Consider the following 18,227-nt stretch of genomic DNA (forward strand, 5'->3'; position numbering starts at 1 on the left):
AAATAGCCACTGCATCCTGAGAAAGAAGAACAAAGTTGGAGGGATCAAAACACCATATATCAAGCTATATTACAAAGCCAAGTTTCTCAAAATTTCCTGGTACTGGAAAAGAACAGACCTATAAACCAATGAAAAAGAACAGAGAACCACAAAACAGAACCAAGCCAATATTCTCAAATAATATTTGAAAAGGAACAAGAGTATACAATGGAGTCAATACAGTCTATTCAATAAATAGTGCTAGGAATCTTGCTCAGAAACATGCAAAAAAATGAAACTAGATCACCAACTTATACCATAGACAAAAATGAACTCAAAATAGATATATGACGTAAACGTAAGACAGGAAACCATAAAAATCGTAGAAGAAGCCATAGGAAGTAAAATAGCATACATTTGTCATAGCTATATCTTTACCAATACAGCTCCTAGGGCAATAGAAACTTAGAAGAAAATAAAGAAATGCAACTACATCAAAATCAAAAGTTTCTGCCCAGCAAAAGAAACAATCAACAAAATAAGAAAATCCATTGCATGGGAGAACATATTTGCCAATATTATATCCAATAAGGGTTTAATCTTCAAAATTTAAAAGGAACTCATACAATTTAACAAAAGGAAGATAAACAATCTAATTAAAAAATGGGAAAAGGACCTACATACTTTTTGAAAGAGGACATAAGGAAAGCCAAGAGACATATGAAAACATGCTCAAAGCCACTTATCATCTGAGAGATGCAAATCAAAATGACAGTGATATACCACCTCACACCTGCCACAATGGCTATCATCAACAAATGAACAAATGACAAGTGCTGTTGAGGATGAGGAGAAAAAAGAACCCTCGTGCATTGCTGGTGGGAATGCAGACTGGTGCAGTCACTTTGGAGAACAGTATGGAGTTTCCTCAAAAAACTAAAAATGGGACTCCCATTTGATCCAGAGATTCCACTTCTAGGAATATATTCCAAAGAACAAGAAACACCAATCAGAAAGGATATATACAATACATCCCTATGTTTATAGCAGCACAATTTATAATAGCTAAGATTTAGAAACAGTGTAAGTGCCCATCAGCAGATGAGTCGATTAGAAAACTGGTACATCTACACAATCAAATACTATGCTGCTTTGAAAAAGAAGGAATTCTTACATTTGCAATAGCATAGACGTAGCTGGAGAGCATTATGCTAAGCGAAATAAGCCAGTCAGAGAAAGATAAAGATCACGTAATCTCACTCATTTGTGGAAAATAAAGAACATCATAAACCAATGAACAAAAACAGTTACAGACACAAAGAAGCATTGAACAGACTTTCAAACTTCAGCAGGAAAGCAGGGGAAAGAAGGGGTGTGGGTAAGACCATGCTGGGCAAACTGTAGCTAGAAGCCACTTGCAGCTCTTTGGCCCTTGAGTGTGGCTCTTCCACAAAATACCACAGTCTGGGCGAGTCTATTTTGAAGAAGTGGCGTTAGAAGTTTAAGTTTTAAAAATTTCGCTCCCAAAAGAAATTTCAATAGTTGTGTTGTTGATATTTGGCTCTGTTGACTAATGAGTTTTCCAACCACTGGGATAAGAGATCAACCAAAGGACTTGAATACATGCATATAAGCATAACCAATGTACACAGGCACTAAGGGGTTAAGGGCATGTGCCAGGAGGTGGGTGGTCTCTGGGGGAGGTCTATGGGGGTAAAAGGAGGCAAATGCACTACTATTTGTAATACTTTAAATGGACAAAAACAAACAAACAAATAAAATGACAATCATAAAGACTATAGTGTGCTCCCACCCCCAACACAATGGCTGACTATCAAGGCAAAATTAGAAGGCAAATTCCAATTTAAAGACAAATTGAGAATAAGACTCAGACATGGCTAAGATATTGGAATTAGCAGAATTGAAATTTAAAACAACTACAATTAACATGCTAATGGTTCTGAATGATAAAAATAGCATGAAAGAACAAAGGGGCAATGCAAGCATAGAGATGGAAATCTTAATTTAAAAAAAATTAAAGGGAAGGGAAAGAAAACTACACCTACGCATATCATTTTTAAATTACAGAAAATCAAAGTTAAACAGCAATTCCTGAAATATGCCAGAAGGAAAAGACAACTTAAATGTAGCAAAAAGAAGAATGACATCCAACTTTTCCTCAGAAACAGTACAAGCATAAAGAGAATGGAGTGAAATGTTTAAAGCTTCAAGAAAAAAAACCCACCGCCAAAACGGTGGCTCTGTGGATAGAGCATTGGCCTGCGGACTGAAAGGTCCCAGGTTCAAATCTGGTAAGGGCATGTACCTTGGTTGCGGGCACATCCCCAGTGGGGGATGTAAAAGAGGCAGCTGATCGATGATCCTCTCTCATCAATGTTTCTAACTCTCTATCCCTCTCTCTTCCTCTCTGTAAAAAATCAATAAAATATATTTTTTTGAAAATTGACAAAGCCCTGTTTTGACTCACTAAGGAAAAAAGAAAGAAGATCCATGTAAACAAAATCTGAAATGAAAGAAAAGACGTCACCACAGACATCACAGATATAAAAAGGATTATATTAGAATATTAAGAAAGATTATATGCCATCAAATTCAATAAACCGGAAGAAATGGTAAGTTCCTAAAAATATATAACCTTCCTAGACTAAATCATGAGGAATTGAAAAACCTAAATAGACCAATCAGCAGTGAGGAAATTGAAACAATCATCAAAAACCTCCCCAAAGAAAGAATATTCTAGGACCTAATAGCCAAATGTTCAAAGATTTAAGACCTATCCTTCTCAAAAATTTGAAGAAGAGGCAATACTTCCTAACACATTTTATGAGGCCAATAAAACCTTGATACCAAAACCTGGCAAAGATAACACAAAGAAAGAAAACTATAGACCAATTATGTAAGATTAATACAGATACAAAAATCTTCAACAAAATACGAGGAAATCAAATACATAAAAAACATCATACAATGCGATGTAGTAGGATTCATTCCAGGTGCACAATGTTCAACAGACAAAAATCAATCAATGTAATACACCATATTAACAAAAGAAAAGGATAGAAACATATGATTTTATCAATAGATACAGAAAAAGTACCTGAAAAGACACAACATACATTTATGATTTAAACACTCAATAAGAGTAGAAAGAAACTATCTTGAACTAATTAAGGCCATCTATGATAAAATGTCAGATAATATCACACTCAATGGTGAAAACTGAAAGCTTTTCCTCCAAGATCAGGAACAAGACAAGGACGTCCACTCTCACCACTTTTATTCAACACAGAGCTGGGAGTGCTAGCCAGAGCAAAAGGAAAGAGAAAGAAATGAAAGGCACCCAAATAGGGAAGGAAGAAGTAAAACTGTCACTCTGCAAAATATTTGATTCTGAATATAGAAAAACTTAAAGACTACACCAAAAAACTATTAGAAACAATTAAAAAATACAGTCAAGTTGCAGGATACAAAATCAATATGCAAAAATCCATTGCCTTCCTAACAACAAAACTTTAGAAAAAGAAATGAAAACAAAGGTGGGGGGGGGGGTGGGGAGAAACACACCTTCCTTTTGCAATTAAAACCAAAGAATAAAACACCTGGACATAAATTTAGCAAAGAACAAGAAGGACCTATGTACTAATAATTATTTAAAAAGAGAGTGAAAAAGACAAAACAAAATGGGGAAAAATCACATGTCTTGAGTTGGAAGAATCAAGTTAAAATGGCCATATTACCCAAAGCAACATACAGATTTAATGCAATCATCATCAAAATCCCAATGTCATTTTTTAAAGATACAGAACAAGAAATCATCAGATTTTTATGGAACGATAAAAGACCCCAAAGAGCAAATACAATCCTGAGGGGAAAAAAGAACAAAGCTGGAGGTATCACACTAAGTTAAAATTGTACTACAGAGCTATGATAATCAAAACAGCATGGTATTGACAGAGATCACAGATCAATGGAAGAGAATAGAGAATCCAGCTATAAAACCACATGTATGTGAACAGGTAATTATCCACAAAGGAGTGAGAAACATACAATGGAGTAGTTAGTCCTTCAATAAATGGTGCTGAAAAAAAACTAAAAAGCCACATGCAAAGGAATGAAACGGGATTACAGTTTGTCCCCAGGTACAAAACTTAATTCAAAATGGATCAAAGACCTACATATAAGACCTAAAACAATAAGTTACATTGAGGAAAATATAGGTATCAAACTTATGCGCCTTGGTGGTAGAGAACATTTATTAACTTGACCCCAAAGGCAAGGGCAGTAAAGGTAAAAATAAATGAATGGGACGGTATAAAACTAAAAAGTTTCTGAACTGCCAAAGAAATGACAATAAAACAACAACACCCACACAACAAACAAACAAACAAAAAAATAAAGAGGCAGCCAACCAGATGGGAGATGATATTTCCAAACAACAGCTCTAACAAAGGTTTCATTTCTAATAAAGAACTCATAAAACTCAACACCAAACAAAACCACCCAATCAAAAAAGTGGGCAGAAGACCCGAAAATACACCTCTTCCAAAAAGACACATGAACAGTCAATAGATATATGAAAAGATGTTTAACCTCACTAGCCATTAAGAAAATGCAAATCAAAACTACAATGAAATACCAGCTCATACCTGTTAGAGCAGCCATTATCAACAGAACACGCAATAACAAGTATTGGTAAGGTTGTGGAAAAAGGGAACCCTTATTCACTGACACTGGGAATGTACACTGAAGGGTCCCTGGTTTAATTTTGGTCGAAGGCACATGTCTTAGGTTGCTGGCTCAATCCCCAGTTAGAAGGTGCATGAGACAGCCAATCAATGATTCCCTCTCATTATTGATGTTTCTAGCTCTCTCTCCCTCTTCTTTCCTCTCTGAAATCAATAAAAATATATTTTAAAAAATAAAAGCAATAAAACACCAATATTAAATTAACTACAATCTCCTAATGATGCCCTGTTGTTGTTGTTTTATAGATTCTACTCACTGCACATAAAGGTCATCACATCCAGGAGAAAGGAAGAAAAAGAGCCTAAATACCTGGGAGATTCAGTATTATACCCACTTTTTCATTAAAAATATTCTGAAGCTTTGAGATTAAATTCATAAACATTTAGGCATATGACAATATTCCTTATAAAAACAAATAATACTAATTTTCTTTTTAGACTGTATGATTACCATGAAATTAAAATAAAGCAATTTATTTATTTTCAAAAGAATTTTAAAGACATAGATAAGTTAAAAGAAATTAATATTAATCCATAATGAAATAACAATACCTTCTGTAACATGATATGATTGAAATATTGAATGACAGATGATGTAGATATGCAAACTAGAGGAAAATGAAGGCAAGCAGTGCATTAAAGATTGTGTTGTAAACTAAAAAAGCACAAAGTGACATAGCATTAAAAAGGATGTCACTAAATTTAAAGGAAATGTTTTATTGAAGTATTATTGTAGAAAATTAATTAATTATGAAAAACACTCTAAATTATATAAGTACTATACACTTTATTATTAGATAGCCTCTGTACAGACTTCTTGGAATAAAAATGACTTGCCTAACAAAAAAGAGAGAATAATTTGAACATCACATTAAAATGACCCTATGTTTTAGGCAGAATGCTTACTGTACTTTATTTTTCACTCTTTACAAATTAATTTGCTCAGTGAATTCAATGTAAGGTATATTTTACGCTCATTAAACCTCACTACACCAATTATTAAATTTTATCCTCTAATAATAGTAGTATCACAATACTTCAATGGCATTTATTTGTGTCTCTTTCATATGAAAGAATATTTTCATTACTAACTTAGTAATCTTTATAAAACAGACAAACCAACGAATATGCATATTAAGGAGTAACAGATGTACATTTCTGAAAACTATACAAAGGTAATATGATTTGATAGGTATATGTTCAAAATATTTAAAAACTTTTGGAAACTGAAATAATAATTATCTTCTATATATACATATATGAACAGCCGCCACAGAAAAGACAACCATTACGAAAAAATATTGATCTCACTTATTTTGTTTACTGAAAGTAATTATATTTCATTTTTTATGTCAGTTGATCTAAAATTACATAATCAAATTTTGACATTACATACATACTAGGCACTTTTCCTTGAACAAGAATTCAGGAAACATAGCCAGAAGAAAGATTTTATGTCACTGTGAAGGTTAAGAAAAAAAAAATCTGTATTAGGTAGTTAAACACTGAAATGTTGAAATTTTCAGGTAATTTTATTGGTTTACTATATATAACTAGTTCTAATTAGTACTTTACTATGAAATCTTTAATTATTAAGAGGGCTGCTTAATTATTAAGGAGGCTATAAAATTCAAGAAAATTACTGTAATAATTGGTTAGCAATGTATTTTGGGGTGTAGAAAATCTTGATTTATGTTCACTAACCAAATTAATGACCCATTAATATTCATATTACCAGAGTATTCTCAATGATAGTATTATTAACACCAATGTGTTAAGGTATTCTCTAAATTATTTTTTTCCACAAAGAGTAGAAGGGAAGGAGGGGGTTAGAAAGAGAAAGAAGCATCCATGTGAGACACATCCATTGGTTGCGTCCCACAAGTGCCTCAAGTGGGGATTGGGAGTAAACCCACAACCGAGGTACACATCCTAAACTGGAAATGGAACCCAATATCCTTCAGTGCACAGGCTCATGCTCTAACCACTGGGGAAAACTGGCTAGGACAAATCTTTTTATATATAATATTCTGTCAGGAAGTCTATCAAACTATATATCCTAATAAAAGAATAATATGCAAATTAACCATCACTCAACTATACCCACAAACAACGTCCACCAGCCATTCAGAGTGAGTATGCAAATAATCCCAACCAAGATGGCTATGGCCACAGAGAACAGGAGGGAGGCTTGGGTTTCCCAGGCAATGGGGGAAGCCAAGCTTTCTGCTTGCCCTTCCCAGCCTAAGACTCCACTCAAGACTACAAAGTTTCAATTATAGTAGGTAAACAAATCCAAACAGAAATGGCAGCAGTCACAGAACTGGAAAGAGCAGGAGGCTAGAGTTGCCCCTGGCAATGAATGAAGCAAAGCTTTCCGTACACCCTGGACAGCCCAGGCCTCCACTCCAGGATACAAAGTTTCAATTACTAAAGATATATAAATTCCAACAGAAATGGCTGCTGACCACAGAGCAAGCTGGAGGCTTGGTCTGCTCCAGACTACAAAGTTTCAATTGTAGAAGGTAAATAATTCCAGATACCAGGGCCTCCACTTGAGTCGCCAGATGGCATGGCTGGCCTGCAAACCACAACAGGCCCCTCACTCAGGCCCCCCCACACGCCAAGGGAACCCACACCCTGATACGGGCCACCCTTCAGGGAAAACTAGCTGGTCCCCCCCTGTACACCAGGCCTCTATCCTATCTAATAAAATAGTAATAGGCAGATTGACCATCACTCCCACATACAAGATGGCTGACCCCATGTGGTCAAAGATCCTGCCCACAATGTGGATACAAGATGGCCACCACAAGATGGCCAGCAGGAGAGGGCAGTTGAGAAGAGCCAGGCCTGCAGAGGAGGGCAGTTATGGGTGATCAGGCAAGCAGGGGAGGGCAGTTGGGAGGCACCAGGCCTTCAAGGAAGGCAGGTGAAGGTGATCAACCCTGCAGGGGAGGGCAGTTAGGGGTGACCAGGCCAGCAGAAGAGGGAAGTTGGGGGCAAAGAGGCTGGCAGGGAAGCAGTTACAAATCAATCAGGCTGGCATGGGAGTGGATAGGGGGTGATCAGGTTGCCAGGCAGAAGCGGTTAGGGTCAACGAGGAAGACAGGCGGGTGAGCAGTTGGGAGCCAGCAGTCCTGGATTGTGAGAGGTATGTCTGACTACCGGTTTAGACCCAATCCCACCAGGGTCATATGGAGAGGGTGCAGGCTGGGCTGAGGGACACCCCCCCCCCCACACACACACACACACTGAATTTCATGCACCGGCCTCTAGTCCCATAATAAAAATAAAAACTTTTCTGAGAAAAATATTTATAATTTATTTATCACTTGAAATTCATTTTTTGTTTATATCATTTATCAGAAGTAAAATAGCATCAAAACAAGATTTTATCACATCAACAGACTTACCAATATTTACTGAAGAAAGAAAACTCATTAAATGCCTACTATATACCTACTATATACTATATACACTTTATATATACTATCTTATTTAAATGCATACTACAATAAAGTAAAGTTGGTATTATCAAAATCATTCCACAGTTGGCAAAACTGATTGTCAGTGTTGTCTATAGCGGTTTCCGATGTGGGCTCTGGAGTCAGTCTTTCAGAAATAGTGCCCTGGTTCTAATCTACCACTTGCGTCTCTGGGACACCTTGAACAAGCTACCGTATTTTTCAGACCATAAGACGCACTTTTTTCCCCCCAGAAGTGGGGGGGAAAAGTCCCTGCGTCTTATGGTCCAAATATAGCCTACACATATACTTTAAAAAAAAAAGTTTTTTTACTTGCCCGGCTCTGTGTGGTCTCTGTGTGCTTGCCTGGCTCTAAAATGGTTCTAAATGCTGCTGTTTACTTTACAGGGTTGATTACATGTGTTTATGACTGTGATGTTGGGTTTTAATGCACATAAAATATTTTAGGACACTATTTGTTTCAGAATCTTTTTTTCTTCATTTCCCTTCTCTAAAAACTGGTGCGTCTTATGGTCCGGAGCGTCTTATGGTCCAAAAAATACGGTACTTAACTTTTTCCTTCCTCATCAGCAGAAAAGACAATACAATTACAAACAGTGACTGGGACATAATGAGTTATCAATAAATACCATGAGCTACTACTACTACTATACACCCTCAAACATTACAATCTCCTAAAATCAGAGAGTACATAACAAACATCAGTCTGGCTTCATCTGTATTACACCCAAGGTCAAGACCTGCTCATCATGTCACATGGTCTCTAATAAAAACCACTCTTTTCATGTATTTTTTGTCTGTCTTGTTAATCCTTACCTGGGGAAAATTTTAGATAGACTGGACAGGGGGAAGGAGGGAAAGAGAAGAGAGGGAGGGAGGGAAGAGAAAGAAGAAAGGGAGGGAGGGAAAGAGGGACATAAGGAGAGAGTGAGGGAGGGAGGGAGGGAGGAGAAAAAAGAGAGGAGGGGAGAGAGAGAAACGAGAAACACATCTCTATGAGAGAGACACATCCATTGCCTCCAGGACACACTCCAACTAGGGCCAGGTATGGAATCTATAACTAAGAACCCACAACCCTCTGCTCTAACCACTGAGAACATTGCCCAGGGCTTCATACATTTTTAACTGCTTAACATAAAAATTCTATACCTTTAGACAAAAAAACATTTTATCAAAGTAATTTCTTAAGTCACACACTGAGGAAGATTTATTCTGTTTTGATATCATCCATAAAATTTAATAACAAACATTCTTAAAAAGAAGGGGTGTAGGCCAAATTTGAGAAGAATATATCATTTGTATTCACTTAGTATGATAATCCAAATCAAAGGAAAATGAAATTTCTAATATACTGAGTCATTCTTAGACACAAAATACAGATGATATGATTATTTCAAGGTTAGTTATGCTTCTTAATTTATTAATCTGCTCATTATTTAATTTTTTTATTGATTTTTTACAGAGAGGAAGGGAAAAGGATAGTTAGAAAAATGGAAGAGAGAGAAACATCCATCAGCTGCCTCCTATACACCTCCTACTGGGAATGTGTCCACAACCAAGGAACATGCCCTTGACCGGAATCAAACCTCAAATCCTTCAGTCCACAGGGCAATGTTCTATCCATTTAGCCAAACCAGTTAGGGCTACATTATTTTTTATTGATTTCAGAGAGGAAGGGAGAAGGAGAAAGATAGAAAATCAATGAAGAGAAAGAATCACTGATCAGCTGACTCAAGCATGCCCCCTATTGGGGATTGAGCCTGCAAACTGGGCATTTGCCCTTGACCAGAACTGAACTGGAACCCTTCAGTCCACAGGCCGATGCTCTATCCACTGAGCCAAACCAGCTACGGCCATCTGCTTATTCGTTTGGTCATTAAGTATTTATTAAATGTCTAGTGAAATGTAATTTGCATAGTTAATACTCTCAATAGTCAATTGACTGAGAAAGATCAACCAGTACAATATAAAATACTACTAGTCCCAAAGAAATGATAAAACATCCAAATAGCTTTGGTCACTTAGGCAGTATTACTCAAGGTGATCATGCTGATTGAGAATCATTATGAACAGGATAAAATCACAACAGTGACTATATATTGGCCTTATTTACTTATTAAAATCAGATCACATCAACAATACAGTGTGTGTTGCCACATGTTAGTTTTCTCAGTTCAACAGTATTTATCTACTCCTTTGTTGGTTAGTTATTTTATGCCATACTAACAGCTAGCTATATGTTAAAATAAAAGTATGTAGAAAATATTATTTCTGAAGATCTAGAATAAGAGGATAATTATACAAAATCCAAAAACTAATTCAAAAAAATCATCTTAAACCAGTCCAAGCTTTGTTTGACCTGGTGTTTTTTGTTTGACTCTGTTAAAAACTTGAGTTAATGCCCAGCCAGTATGGCACAGTGGCTGGTCATGGTTTTATTCCTGGTCGGGTCACATGCCTGGGTTGCAGGTACCATCCCCAGTGGGGGCTTTGCAGGAGGCAGCTGATTAATGATTAATGTTTCTATCTGTCTCTCCTTCTCTTCCTCTCTGAAATCAATAAATATTATATACAAGCCTAAGCAATGGTTAGACTATTTGACCGGTAGCTATCACGCACACTGACCACCAGGGGGCAGACACTCAACGCACAGGCCTGGAAACACGGAATAGACTGATAAATCTCAGAGAGAGGGGGAAAGAAGGAAGAGATTAACCAAAGATCTTATATGCATATTAGAGGCCCAGTACACGAATCTGTGGGGTCCATGGGCCTGGCCTGTGGGATTGGGCTGAATCTGTGCACTGGGCCTCTGACTTCCCTGGATTATGAGAATGCAGGCTGGGTAGAAGGACCCCACCAGTGCACGAACCTGTGCACTGGGCCTCATAAAATATATGCTTATTTTAAAAACTGAGTTAAAGTCCTCAATTTTAAGCCATTCTATCTAAAAAAAAAAAAAAAAAAAATGGATAGGATCATTCAAAAGAAGTTTTGATCATTACAACTAAAATTCAAAATAAAAGTCCTATTTAAATAAGTAGAAAGAAGTTCAAATATATAACAATATGGCCCCTATAATAACAACTAATTCTTAAGAGAGATAATATATATTTGAAATATAAAATCATAGTATTTTACATAATCTTGTATATCCCTGAGCCCACACTCATAATAAAAAAAAAAACACCATCATGTACTGAGTGATTAGTATGTTTTGCTATATATTTTTTCGCATTTAAAGTAAATAATCCAGTAAACAATTAATATCTCTATAATGGTGGAAACTAAAGCACAAAAAAGGCAATAACACACTCAGATTTATACTAATAAGAAATAGTAAACTTTATATTTGTACCCAAGTCTGACACACATATAATAGTTGTATTAGGAAGCCTTTATGATAAAACAAGCCACAAAAATTATCTTACACAAATAAAGCCTACTTTTAAAGGCTCCAGGAAATAAGATTATTATTTCAATAAATTATTTTAATCCTAAACCCTTTATATCGAGTAAAACTCATCAAAGTTTATATAATGGCAGAGTAGTGCCAATAAAGGTTAAGTCTTATTGAAAAAGAAAAAAACTTATTAAAAATGACTACCGAGTGGAGGAAAATTCATGGGACCTAAAACACTACAATTTGAAACACAGAAGGGAAATAACTTATTTTAGTGATTTGCTCAATTTCTCCAAAATGTGATTACGAATTAGGTAATATTGCAATTTTTGGCATGTACATTTGTGAACAAATTTTCCAAAAAAAGAGAGTCTTTTGAATTTTATCTGGAAAATTTAAAAACTTCAAATAAATTTTCATTCCCACACAAGATTTTTATGTTGACTAAAAACAAGATATAGGCTATTTCAAGGTCTCATTCATAAATATGGATTTATTATCTCCCTAGAACACATGAAATTCTAATAATGCTTATCCTATCCTGTAGCTAAGACTGTGTTCTTCAAATAGAGAGAGAAATCACATTTAACAATTTGCATGTAACATTTAAAACCCAAAGCCCTTATCACCGATGTACACACATGTCTATAATGTTCACTTTAAAATTTTAAATAACAAAAGATTATATTACTGATGCACACAACTGTCCACACATAAGTGAACCTCAGATATCAAGGGCTTTTGACATAATTAACTAAAAATAGTAATTATGTTTCATTTGATAAGAATTCAAAAAAGCATAGGGTAGCTTGGAATTGTGTATATATTATTATTAAAAATGAGAGTGATATCTGTATGTTCTCTATTGGTAATAAACTAAGAACATACATATCACTGAAAAAACTGAAGTTATTTATTACAGAGAAAATTTTAAATGAATTATTTAAATTAACTTAAAACCAACAAATCAAAATGAAAATCAGAATGCTGAACTTTTACACTATCTTTTATAATAAAATAAATACAACTTAAATACCACAATATAATGTAAAAACTAAAATGAGTTTTAATGACAGGCAATGAAAAATAACCATGTGTGTTGGATAAATGAACGAGATAAACTGTTAAGTGTAATTTTAGCACTACGATTTTATAATAGCTATTCATAAAGATTTAAGTTATTGTGGATAATTTTAGTTAAAACATTTCAAACAGCATAATCTTCCTAATATTTCTTTTTCAAGCAAAATAATTCCATTTCAGGTTAAAATAATTATGGACTTAATATTAATTTCATAAGGAATATTAAAATCACACATGGAACTTTCTACTGGCTATCTCATCTTCAACTTATTTTTCATAGCGTTTACTAAGTTTTTAATTACTGATCATAATATGTACTGGATTACTTAGATGATAAAGATAAAACATTTATAACTGAAATTCAGGACTAGAATTTAAAATTTTATTTTTCCAAATTGTGGATCTGCCTGCCAATGAAAATTATTTAATACTTCATACAAAAGTAGTATGATAACAGGGCATGACCTCAGGATTGCATGTCACTTCAAAACATCAATCTTTATACTATATTGATATGAAAGAAAGCATGACCTATGGATGGGAGCTAAATTTTATAAAGGTACAGGTAATATTTATATTTATATTTATATTTATATTTATATTTATATTTATATTTATATTTATATCCGCAGCAACAATATTAAAAGCAATAATACAACAGAATTTTGTTAAAAGCTAGATCAGATAATAACTATGAGAAAGTCATGTTATATTTCAGTGGACTTTAAATGTTCCCATCTTTGCTTAATTCACTAGATTTCTTTCATCAATTCAAAAATGAACAATTTCATGTGCATACTGGTGAAGCATTCCTATATTACTTTTGAAGTAGAAATTAATGTTTGCCTATGAAACTTTTCCCTTAAATTCTCTAAGCATAGCAATGCACACAGCCAAAATAACTTAAAATTTACATTTAACTTCTTACATATATGATTCTAAGATATGATTAAATCAGAGTTTTATGAATCAGATATTTTTAATAAAAAGGAGGGAAGCTACAAAAACAGAAATAAACCTACTTGGATATACTGAATTTTTATAGACATAGATGCCAGTGGTTTAGATTTGGGCTTGCAAACATGAACTACCTATAAAGAAAAGCTAATGTCTGCTACTCTTATGATAACAGCATTATAAAATAACATCAATATTTAAATTATGTAACTGTTATTAAATATTATTCTTAAAAATAAACTTTACCCTCGTAATTTTACTTAACCTGAAAGGATTTCTCGTGGACAATCCAATCTATGAGTATTTGCAAAGGATTATGTTGAGAGTAATATTTTTCTTCAACTGCATAATGTAATCACTATGTTTCATCTGGTAAGAATTTTTTTATTTATAATGAAGGAAGTCACTCCTCTTTAGGGTTAAATATGTATTTGCCTTAATCCTAAAAAAAAACTTTAATTCAAACTCTAAGAATAAAACCCAAATATTATAATACATTTATACAATACCAAGTATACCAGATATAATCTAAGTATGTAAAAAATATTAGAAATAATACATTCAAAGAAAACTTACCAGACAGTTGTTTCCACTTGACTGTCATTGAGCTGTCGATTGTCCAGTTGGGCAAAAAGTGGGAAAAGCACTTGAATCCCTCCAATTGAATGAATTGCACTATGAATTGAATGTGTTACTATAGCTTTCACATCCTACATTCAGAAAACAAAAATGTTATCACAAGCATAAGGGTATCACTATTTCCTTGTTCCAAATAACTTTGAAATACAATTAAATAACATTAGCTAGACATTTTAAAAACCTTCAATTATAATATTTTTGTTGCCCATATAAAATAGAAATTTGAAATCTTAAGTTGAGAGATTTTTTACACTAAAAATATGAAGTTATAAATCAAGATATTTTTATAAGAAATACTGTTAATAAGATTTAAAGATACTCAAGGAATTTTATGTTAAGGAGATATAGACTACTGTTCTTAAACCAAAGTATTTTTTATATTAACAACTATCTGTTCAGTTAACCAACTGATTTTATTTCAAAGGCTATAGAAGTTATGAGATATCAAAAATGACAGATATCCTATTAAGGAGACAAGTCCAAGGTAAAGTGTATTGCCGAAAAAAGGGAAGAAGGAAAAAATGTCATTCAAAGAACTAGAAAATCAAAAAGAAAAACAGAAGAATAGTTGTAGATTTGTAGATGAACAATGTTTAATATGTGAAACAAAAATACTGTCAACCAGGATCAGAACATGAAAACTATGTTACTATTCACCCACCTGGAGCATTAAAGCATGTGGGGAATGCACAAAAATTGATGCGTTTTCCTTTGGTGAGGATTCCAGGCATAGTTGAGCATCAGTGGCCTTGGCATTATACGTAAATGCAATACTAGTTGCAAGTTTTCCATCATATAGAACCTGTTTATGATGTTCTGCCAAATGAATATCACTCTCAGATTTAAACTTGAAGGTGCTCTGAAAAAAATAAAGCTAAGTTAAATACTCATATTAAAGGCAATATACAATAAAACCCTAAATTTTTAAAGATCAGGACATTTAAGGAAAAAAATACTTGTGTGACCCTTCCAAGTATTAATCCATGGTATTTACATTTTTTTTAATTCACTTCAGTTCTATAAGAGTTAAATTTTATTATGCTAATAAACACATCTTCATTTTCTCATTCTTACTGTTTTTCACTATAAACTGTTTTTATTAGAAAACATCTAAAACCAGATTATATTAAATGTAAATAAAATTTTACTTTAATAATCTATAATATAAATTTATCTTGTTATTACTTTCAAGTGTACACACACACACACACACACACACACACACACACACATAGTGCCTGGCACATGAAAAACTTCTATGCAAGTTTATTAACATATTGAATACCAATGATGGTACTTCACAAAAACCCAATTAACCCCAAACAAAAATTCATGTTACCACCTGTTAGAATGGCTAGTATCAAAAAGACAAACAAAAACACGTGTTGGGGAGGTTGTAGAGAAAAGAGAACCCTCCAATTCACTGACGTTGGGAATGTAGATTGGTATAGCCACTATGGAAACAGTCTGGCAGTTCCACAAAAAAATAAGAATAAAGTTATCACATGATCCACCAATCCCTCTCCTGGGTATTGACCCCTAAAACTGGAAAACAAGTATTTAAAAGATATATGCACCCCTATGTTCACTGAAGCATTATTCACAGTGGCCAAGACATGGAGATAATAAAAATGTACTTTGACAGAGGATTGAATAAAAAAAGATGTGGTACATATGTACAATGGAATACTATTCAGCCAGAAGAAAAAAACAAAATACTGACATTTGTGACATGGATAGATCTATTACACTAGTGAAATCAATCAGTCAGAAAAACCTAAGAACCATATTGATTTAACTATATGTGGGATATAAAATTGAAACTTTTGGACACAGACCCCAGAGTGCTGATTACCACAGGGAAAGGAATGGGAAGGCGGTGGTTGGTGGAGATGAGTCTAATAAATGGAGTCAGAAGATGGTTTGGTTTTGGGGGAGTGGGCACATACTACAATATACAGATCTTGTATCACAGAAATATAAACTTGAAACCCATATGGTCCTATTAACCAATGTCACCCCAATAAATTTAATAAAATCTTTTATTTTAAATATTATAAACTTAAGAAAAAATATATTACCACTTTAAATAAGAGAAAAAATAAAAATATACCAGCTGTAATAAGAAGGGTATTGTTTGAAATATTTAAAATTTATCTTCATATATGAACCTGGCAATGACAAAATAAATTTAACCTTTGCAACAATTATAGTAATATACATATTACTAGTGACCTGGAGCACAAAATTCATGCACGGAGGGAGGGTTTCCATAGCCCAGCCTGCACCCTATCCAATTGGAGACCCCTTTGAGTATGCCTAACTGCCAGTTTAGGCCCGATCCTCTTGCAATCTGGGACTGCTGGCTCCTCACCACTCACAGGCCTGCCTGCCTGATCGCCTCTAACTGCTACCCTGCTGGCCTGATTGCCCCTAACTGCCTCTGCCTTGCCCCACACCCGGGACCCAGGCTTCCCTCCCTCTAGCCAGCCATGGGCATCCAGGACCCAGGCTAGCTTCAACCAGGCCAGCTGCAGCAACAGGGGACCATGGGTGGGCAGCTTCACCCAGGCTACAACTGCAAGCTCCCAGGACCACAGGGCTTGTAGCTGGTCCCTCTCCTGGGCCAGAGTCATAGGCACAGTTGTTGGCACCTGGGGCCCTAGGTCAGGTGGCTTGTCCCTCTCATGGGCACAGCCTGGCTGGTCCCCAGTGTTGAGTGTCTAGCCATTATGGCATGATGGCATGATGAGTATTTGCATATTAGATCTTTATTATATAGGATTTTAACTTGTCACAGTCTATCTTCAAGTGGATATTATACCACTTCACATCTTGTATAGAAACTTCACTGTAAAAAAATTTCAATTTTCTGGGGCAATCTTTGCATGATTGTTGTCAAGTATTTTACTTTCACAGATTTAAATTGGTTAATAGAAATAAGTGAACATCCAAAAGAATTTAGGTGTACTGGATAAAAAGCTGTTCCTAAAGTATTAACTAAAATTTCTAATGGTAATGTATTCGATATCACACGGTAAAATTGCTTAACGTGAAATGAACCTAAAAATTTACAAAAGCAACCATTAAAAGAAGGAGGGATAGTATGGTAATATCATATAAGGAAAAATAGCCTGTAAATAAATTACATCTAGAAAATTTTTACTGTAGAAAATTAATTTTCATTTGTAATGTTAACAACAAGACACCCATGAAAATCACACATGGTATCAAAATAAGCCAAAGGAAAACTGTTTGGGCAAAAATAAAAAGAATCCCATCAATTTTACAGAAAAGAATCCTTTATTAACTTTTGGTCGAGAATATGTTTTTATATTTTCAGAAAACTACTCCAAGATCATGGGGATTCCTGCAACAGAGAGGAGTTGTCAGGTCTGCCCCAAACTCGAAGACAAGAGGAGAAACAGTCCAGAGATAGAAGACGCTGAAGATGCCTGGCCACACTAGCCGTCAGCAGCTGTGTGTTGCTGCAGGTTGCCCAGGACCAAACCAGACAGGGTCAGACCTACATTGCCACCATCTGTCCATATCCAGATATCATTGGTGACATGTACACATAAGAAACTATTTGACATTGAAATTGGGTCTCAGAACTGATGGACACTGAAATTGGAACTCAATTTGTGTGTGTGTGTGTGTGTGTGTGTGTGTGTTTTGTTTTGTTTTTTGTTGTTGTTGTTATTATGTTTATTTCTAGTCTCCAGTTGCAAGATTTAAAAAAAATGGGTAAAAAATAGTTATAAAGAACCATTGAACAGACTGTCAAACTACAGTGGGAAGGCAAGGGAGGTTGTGGGAGGGGGCGCTGTAAGAGATCAAACAAAGGACTTATATGCATGCATACAAACATAACCAATGGATACAAGACATGGGGGGGGGGGGCAGGGAAGG

At 34.8% G+C, this 18,227-nt stretch overlaps 1 protein-coding gene across 6 annotated transcripts in view; it reads right to left on the minus strand.

The window, feature by feature from the left end:
* Positions 1-18,227, minus strand: part of NBEA (neurobeachin) — a 798,235-nt gene that overhangs the window by 653,048 nt on the left and 126,960 nt on the right. For 5 of the 6 annotated variants that reach the window (XM_036455167.2, XM_036455161.2, XM_036455163.2 and 2 more), the window contains exons 9-10: positions 14,977-15,174; positions 14,253-14,386 (exon numbers count right to left, since the gene is read on the minus strand). In XM_036455167.2, the coding sequence (XP_036311060.1) occupies positions 14,253-14,386; positions 14,977-15,174 (332 nt within the window). Of the gene's footprint in view, positions 1-14,252; positions 14,387-14,976; positions 15,175-18,227 lie in introns of those variants that run through there. The other variant, XM_036455164.2, reaches the window with a different exon arrangement.

Source organism: Pipistrellus kuhlii, unplaced genomic scaffold (assembly GCF_014108245.1).
Source record: "Pipistrellus kuhlii isolate mPipKuh1 unplaced genomic scaffold, mPipKuh1.p scaffold_m20_p_3, whole genome shotgun sequence".
NCBI lineage: Eukaryota > Metazoa > Chordata > Mammalia > Chiroptera > Vespertilionidae > Pipistrellus > Pipistrellus kuhlii.